Raw genomic sequence first — 8,197 nt, forward strand, 5'->3', positions numbered from 1 at the left:
CTGCTCTAGGCTACTTTGCTGTTGTTGAAAAATAAAAACACTTTTGTTGAACAAATTAGGCTGGACTGCAGAGAAATTTATCACTAACCCTGTTCAGTTCAGTTGTTTTTATTTTATTACCTGTACAGTAGGCCTATTTGTCATATAAAGCAACGTTGCCGTGTCTGATCTTTCATCTAACTTAAAACAGCATCTGCTTTTAACCTGTAATTTGGAAAGATCGTAGTTTGAAGGTACTGTTCAATTCCGGAAAACAACAACAAAAATCACATAAGGATGAGATATATTTAAAAAATTAACTGTAGGCTAATGCACGTCAACGTCAAGCTGATGCTAAATATCAAAAACGAGCCGAGGCTGATAGCCACGTTTCAGTATTTTGTCCGGTTTAGTTGCGCTTTTCAAGACTGCTTAAAAGTGGCTCTCAAAGCCCTGGGATTACATGTTGAACCATTGGAGGAGAAGTAGCCTAACCTACATCTCATTGGCACTAAACCAGATCAAAGCTTACATAAAACTAATCACTTTCTACGATTCGGAACAGATACGTCAAGAAGCGACACAGCTACGTGCATGCCACAAAAAAATTTCGAAACAAATAAAAAGCTTTTCATTTTTATAAATTTTTCATTCCCAGCTTGGTAGGCTACATTGCAAGGTAGGCCAACTGTAGTTTACTGTAGAAATGCTTCTACGGCCATAAGCTTGTACTCTCCTTCAATATTGGTTAGTTACATTGGGTGTTAGAAACTGCTCGTCTATCACTACTACGTAGCTACAATGCACACCAAAGCGGTGAAAGGTAGAAATTGGTGGGCTACCTACTGATGGAGGTGTCTCACTAAACGATACGCGGTACAGTCTCTAGCCCAATCACTATGCGGCACAATTACCCGATCTAATGACAGCGACAAGGCGGTAGATACAGAGACGGATCCAGCAGGTAACCTTAGAGAGATGGGAGGGCGATATCAACAAGTCACAATGATGTGTAAGTCTACATTAATCCGACCTTGCAAGTACACTTTACACAAATACTTTTCAGTGTATTGGAGGGGGCGATCGCTCCCCCCCCGGGTCCACCACTGGGTAGACGTCACTGGATCAATTGTGCACAGTGAGAGAACGAGCGAAGTTGGTTCATTTTACTTACCACGGTGCATTAACATGGTACAATCGTTGTAGGAATTTTACAAACATGAAGAAAAAAGAAAACATCATCCACAAACACATTATATTTTACAGGGAGGAACAGCATTTATCTTGATGGAAACAATTTTTGAGCATTGCGAGAAAACGGTTTGAAATTTCCAAACACCAAAAATGACGTCGTTTTGACTTTCGTCACAAACTGAGAAGAAAAGTTCAAGCACCTTCCGTCTGAACGGAAGGATATGATTAGTAAGCCATGACACTCCGTACAATCTTGTAATTGTCTGAATGAACAGATCTGAAACAAAGAGACATGAAAAGTGATAAAAAAAACTATGCATGAATTAGACTCCTTGTCAACGTTGCATTCTTTGTTACGAGTTATATTGGTTAGTTTTTGAATCTTTATCCTCGGACTGACAAAGCCTTGATAGGTTATTCCTGGCATACCTGTACAGGCTTTGAAGCCAGAGCCGGTTACCGATTGGCAGGGTGAAGTTTTCCGATTGTTGAAGTGTTGTTGCTTGGGATTATTCCATCCATTGTGCCGCTGAATGAAGAGCAGTCCTTAGAATGCGTTGATCAAGCGCACACCCCAAGAGTCGAACGAGAGCCGCTTGATCTTGAAGCTTCTTCGTTCATGAAGCCACGCGCTAACTAACTGAGATATCGGAGGTGGATAGATCGCAATAGGCTAGGCAGAAACTGTCTTTACAAGAAGGCCTTTCTCTTAATACGTGAAGAGGGGACACAAAATGAAAATATGAGTAGTTTTGCGTCAACAATATAATCTACTTACATCTACTATACTATACTACGTTACTGTGAATACGTTTCGACGTGAAATTAGCACGTAGCAAATTAAAATAGGTAGTCTTAAGAGAAGCTAAAATTCTCAAACCTTAGTTAATTTAGCAAACTCTGAAAATAAGTGAACTAAGCAGGCAAATATTAGTAAACTGAATGTAGTTGTTTGTACGCACTTGATGACATTTTGTGCAACAAGAGACCGTGTGGGGCATGACTTGGGGCCAGGGGAGGGATGAAACAGTTTTCCATCCTTGTTCGTGGTGGCTTCCTTCTTCTTTTTGTGTGCGTATGGGTCGTTAGAATGTGTAGGGTAAGGATCAAACGTCCCAGCTTTGGCACCCCCAATCTACATTGAAGTGAAATAATTATGCTCCCTTCTTGTTTCATAAAGGGTGAAAAGCTAAAAACGTAGTGGGAAACAGTCAGCTATTAACGCTCGGGAAAATAACGTGTAGCATGTCTTGTTCAACTGTATTTTTGCCTGTCTAGCTCAACTGCACAACAAGCAAAAGTTCAACAAAGTATAGCAGAAAATCGAACACTAAATTTTTCGATTTAAACCCCAATGTGTTATCACTGAGCTCCTCTTGCAACAGGAGATTTAAATTGCAACAAAACATCAAGGGCTTCATTACCTTCTTAGCAGGAGAGCTTGGCTTGAACGGTTTGACCACAGGTGGCTTAGGTGATCCTTTCTTGGGTGGGCCGAGAGTTTTATCAGATCGATAAGGATTTTTGTCAAACAAACTTTGGGGATGTAAGTTTAGCCGAAAAGCCCCTCCTTTTATCAAGCTCTTGTGTGCTAATATTTCTTTCTATTGCAAAAAAGAAGTTGAGCAACAAAGTTAGTTGAGCAACAAAGTTGTTACACAATATTTAATTCAATTAAATATCAGGATGAAATAACTGAAAGCTTGGGGCACGCTTACTAGCGGGGCAAACATCAGGTTTCACCTACGGAGAATGACGATGAAATAATACAAACCATGTTCGTTTCTAACAAGCAATGGAAGTGGAATTTCCGTGAAACTAAAGAACAAGAAACGTTCTTCACGAATGAAACTAAAACTTTCACAAAAACAGTGGGTAGAAAATTTGCTCAAGCGAGAACTAGATCGAATACATGAAAACCGTATCATCTTTTCGTTGGGTATAACTTTCAAGCATGTATACTGTATACGCTACACCGCTCTTTGTTCAAATACATTTTGTTCAAAGGAGAAAAAAATTGTTCATACCCTTCTTCCTTCTTTCGCTCTATCATACATTTCTGATGCGTGCTCATGACCTTTTCCTAGAGTGAGATTGACGTAGCTGTGAATACACAAGTTCAGTTATTTCCACACGATGGTATGATTCAAAGTTTCCTACAACTCAGCAGTTGTGAACTGAGCAAATGGCAGTTGAGCAAGTGACAACTGAGCTAGCAACATTTCAGCAAGTGGCTGAAGTTGGCAAATAATGAAACTGAGAAAGTAACAATTGAGCAAGCCGAAACTTGGCATGTCACAATTCAGCAAATTCAGTTTAGCAAGCGATGACCAAGCACGATGCTCGGTGAAAATCTCAGTTGCTGACTTGGACAGTAGCTGAAATGTACTTGCTGAGTGCAAGCACTTGCTGAGTTGTCGCATGCCGAGTGGTCTGACGACGTATGATTCAATAGGTCACGCAACACAGTAGCGAATCCAGAGGGGATGATCGCCCCTCCTAAAACACAGAAAAGTAACTTTATTCATGGTGCATTGGCATGGTAGGATAATGTATTGTGCTTTGTTGAAATCGCTTCCCCCCACAACGCAACTTGCTGGATCCGCCCTGATGCAACCGTTTTCCGTCGTTATTCATACTTCTTCCCGCATTTGCAGCACTGCCCAAGTCGCAATAAGTGAGACGCAAAACATGCAAAGCTGCGCATGTCCGGTCTACCGAGGGCTTGACAGCGCAACCGTTAACACTATATAGACAGTGAAAAACCACGCTAAAATTAAAACCGCTGCATGAATTTTGTTTTACAGTTATTAAAATATAAACCTGGCATTAGTAAAGCGGTGCTCAATGAATGCGCTTGAAATACTTAATGTTATCAATCAAAGCCCGATGTAATTTGATGAAGGAATGTGTAATATGGAGATCTTGCTAAACTTTTTATATTTTTGAATGTTTTTTATCAATCAGAATGGCACCAATACCTAGCTCAAAGGTGGGCGGTTTAAAGCGACATGTAACTTGACATAAAAAGCCGTTTTTCGAACCAAGTGGTCAATCACAAAAGCGGCACTTCTTATTAATAAATTACTTGAACGAAGGCCGTACCCATATCCCGTTCCTTTTTTTCCTGGATTGGTCGTGAAGTTCCTTCCTGGGGCCGTATACGCTTTCGACGATCGAGCCATTGGACTGAGGGCACCGATTGGGCCAGAGAATGTTCCGTAATGATTTCCTAAGCCGCTCCTACAAGATACACTCAACGGATGAGTTTTGTTTTAGACCATTTTCAGCGCGAATGTATTTGGTTGGTCAGTGTGAGCCATGGCGGATGATATGTGCAATTGCACTTGGTATGCTTACTGTTTAGCATAGGTGCACAGTTATATTCGTAGCTTACATTCTTTTCTTTAATATACAAACAAGTACAAAACGATAAAAATATTAGCGTTGGCAAACAAACAACAAAATATTTACGGTAACTTCGAAGAGGCATTGGGCACAAACGCTTTGCTTAAATTTTTCTTGCTTTCTTTTATTCTCTCTTGTCTCCTCGTTTTAACGGCGTCCGAGTAAGCTTCTTTTTCCAATATTCTCTTAAATTGAAGATCAAAATACCCAGCCTGTGAAACATAGAAAAACAGAAAAACGAGAGTTCAATCCACATCTTTTCAACCACTATGCCAAGACATATAAGTGTGTTGCAAATTAGGGTTTTCTCGAATAAACCAATTTTGGGTTCCTTCATAAGACCCAACGGCATAGGCGTAGCCGGGGGGGGGGGGCGAAAGGGGCCATGGCCCCCCCCAAATTTTCCAAGTTTGGATTCTGAACTTGAGCCCTTTGTTGAAAATGTAATAAAATTTGTATAAATTTGTAACGTTTTCCAAGACATCTGGCTATTAACACCTCCAAGGACTTGTTTTAGACACACAGAAAGACACCAATAAATTTTGCAAATCGTAAATCGCGCAAAATTTACGCGATTTACGTTTCTTTGTACTAATTTGTGAAAGCAATTTCAGAAAGGCTTACTCTGTTGGGTTTTTGTGTAGTTATTGAGTTTTTGTGTAGCTGAGTTTTTGGTGTTCTCTAATTTTAGCCGCGGTGTTTGCCCGTTGGTGTGTAAGAGCTACCTTTAATAAGTTAATAGCTGTTTATCTGCTAATAAATTTCATACAAATATTACCCTAAAAGTGTTTCTAGAAAGCGCTATAATCCATTATTTGAGTGTAATTTTTCAAAAATTTTCCGGGGGAGCATGCCCCCGGACCCCCCTAGATTACGCGTGCCTTCGGCAGGCTCTAACCCCCCACCACTTTCATTGCTTCCCTTGCTCAACCCACCAGGATACGCCACTGCACATCAAGTGGCAATGGCTTAAATCAAACACTTTGTTGTTCTCTTCAGATCATCAAATATTTGGCCCCCCCCAAATTTTTTTCCTGGCTACGCCACTGCCCAACGGTGACTTAAATGGATAAAGTACGAGATCATCGTCATTTTACAAAGTGCACCATTTTTGATTAGTGGTTTGCTGTGTTTCCTTTCTTTAACGTAAAAAGTGTCATAGTAAAACAAGGTGAAAAGTACTACAATCATTAACAGCATTGCGTTTGTACAAGTAAAAATTTCAGTCAAGGCAAAAAAAACAGTAGAAAACTTGTCACCTGAAGAGCTGATCTGGTTTTGCTTCCACCAGGCAACATGTGCTTTCCTTTGTATGCGGCATCATTGAAAGGCACTGAAAAAGTACAGATGCACAAACTTCACGGAATCATCATCAAGTGATTCATACTGCTATCCTATAGAAGTACCGCAATACTAACTTACAGCCCAATAACATCATAGTCATAGCTTAGAAAATCAAGAAATATCCGTTATAGGCCTAGCCTATGCAATCATATTGTGAACCTGTGAAAGTTATTAAACTTATATGGACATGTCTAAAACACAAAAAAAACTACATAACTGTAGTTGAGTTGATTCAAAAGTAGCATAAAATCAATCAATAAAGTTTTAACCATTTGCATGATAGCAAAGCAGATACGCTAAATAATTTCATTGAAATGCAGTTTTGACTATCGGCAAAAGATATTTGTAAACAACACAATACTTTCTGCCTGAATCAACAATTCAGCAAATGATTCTACATCTCACATCATAGGTAACATACAGTGGTATCATTTGCAAAGAGACACTAAAATTGGATTTCTAACAAAAGGTTGGTAATTCAATGCTCTTCTAAAACAACAATATAAAATAAACTAAGTTTTGACTCTTACATATAAAAATGATCATAGTGTGATATATTGGCAAATGAAGATGAATTTAATGATGTAAAAATAATGCTTGAACTTAAGTGAAAACAAAATCAGTTGAATAGGAATTGCTATACTTTATTCCTATCACTAAAAAATGATAATCGACAAAATACACTCAAGACTAATTGGATGAGTGACACATGAAATTAATAATACAAAAAAAAAACAGTTGTAAGCTAAATAGGGAATATCAGTTTACTGGATCATCTAGGATGATACAACTAATAACTGCAATGCACAAATTGTGAAGCAAACTCTGAAAGATGGAAAACTTACAACTGCTTAAATGAAGTTTGGGGTATTTGTCTCCAATTGTGGTATAACCCATCTCACTGAAGAGACCCACTCTTTCCATGTCCGTCTTGCCTCCTGTTCCTCCCGACATGCTTACGTAATTAATTACACTTGAACAAGTAGAATTGTTAATTCATTCAGTGAGTGGGTGAAAACCTTACACAAACTTAGAGTGTTTGGACTACTTAGTTCCCTAGGCTATATTGTTAGTTGCAACTACAAATATAAAATGAATACTTAATTTATTATAAATGAGATGCAAGAACAATAAAAAATTAGCTCAACATATAGTATGGACTAGTTCAATATTTGATGTCACTGGTCAAGTGTTTACTTCCAGGAAACTTAATGAAAAAATAGTGTTGGATTTTCATATGTTACAAGTGCTGGTTATGAGTTCAGTATATTTTACAGGCTACATATCAGGGTATCCTATAATTGTGTATCATGTGTACCATCATATTGGAATGTATAAAGGCAAGAGATCTCATTTAGTAGATAGCCTTCTATAGAAGTTCACACTTTGTTTCATTTTCAGTTATATTTCAAAAAATATAATAAACAAAATAAAAGTGAATGCAATTGAATTTTGCATTACAAAGCACATTTTATTGCAAGCTCTTCATGCTTGTTATTATGATATATACAGGGGCGCCGGAAGCCGGGGGGAAGATGCCCCCTGCCATCAATTTTCTGTGAATGGGGGCAGGGGGGCAATGGTGCCTTTTTAAGATCAGGTAAGCTACTGCACACTTTGCAATATAACAATTTATGCTACAGTATTCACTTTTAGACTAACTATAATCTTTCATTTCTACCTCAAAATAATATTCACGACACAAAATTCTGTATCACAGTAGGTTACATCATTATAACATAGCATGACGCCCTTCTGTGCCATTGTTCTTTGTATACCGAACACTTGTATCATTACTCGATAATGAGCTGATAGATGAGCAATATCGCTATACCTTATCTTAAAACTTAAAGAAAATTGGCCTTCCAGCAACAAAAGTGCCCTTTTTTCATAATCCTGCCCCCCTCCCCCAGTCAAAAATCACTTCGGCGCCCCTGGATATATACCGTACTGCAGGCCTATGTTTGAATGATATTTTTTGCTACTACTACTACAGTATCATAGCTGATGCGGCCTTTGATGAACTAGATCAGTGGTTCTCAACGGGAGTGGCACCGCCCCCAAGGGGCGTTTTGATTTTTCAAGGGGGTGGTATGATTACCTCGGCTTAAGGGGGGCGTTTTAATTATTAGGTGCATTCTGGTTTAATCCATCTACCGCCCAACGTAAAAATTTCATCAAAGAGCTCATATCTTCGTGGTAGCATTTCCTACCTTATACCTGGTGGAAAAGGGATTCAGCTGTGTTGTTCTGCTATATACCAAACAGCGAA

At 38.9% G+C, this 8,197-nt stretch overlaps 1 protein-coding gene across 1 annotated transcript; it reads right to left on the reverse strand.

Annotated features, from left to right (window-relative positions):
* Nucleotides 1-266: 266 nt before the first annotated feature.
* Nucleotides 267-7,022, reverse strand: LOC145777537 (cilia-and flagella-associated protein 96-like). The gene is made up of 8 exons (XM_082588940.1): nt 6,771-7,022; nt 5,841-5,914; nt 4,648-4,793; nt 4,279-4,416; nt 3,201-3,276; nt 2,598-2,777; nt 2,136-2,308; nt 267-1,450 (listed from the first exon to the last, which is right to left on the reverse strand). Exons 1-8 carry the CDS (start codon nt 6,877-6,879, stop codon nt 1,399-1,401), a joined length of 948 nt encoding a protein of 315 aa, XP_082445066.1. The 5' UTR covers nt 6,880-7,022; the 3' UTR covers nt 267-1,398.
* Nucleotides 7,023-8,197: the final 1,175 nt, after the last annotated feature.

The sequence above is a fragment of the Aplidium turbinatum genome, chromosome 9, assembly GCF_918807975.1.
Source record: "Aplidium turbinatum chromosome 9, kaAplTurb1.1, whole genome shotgun sequence".
Taxonomy (NCBI): Eukaryota; Metazoa; Chordata; class Ascidiacea; order Aplousobranchia; family Polyclinidae; genus Aplidium; species Aplidium turbinatum.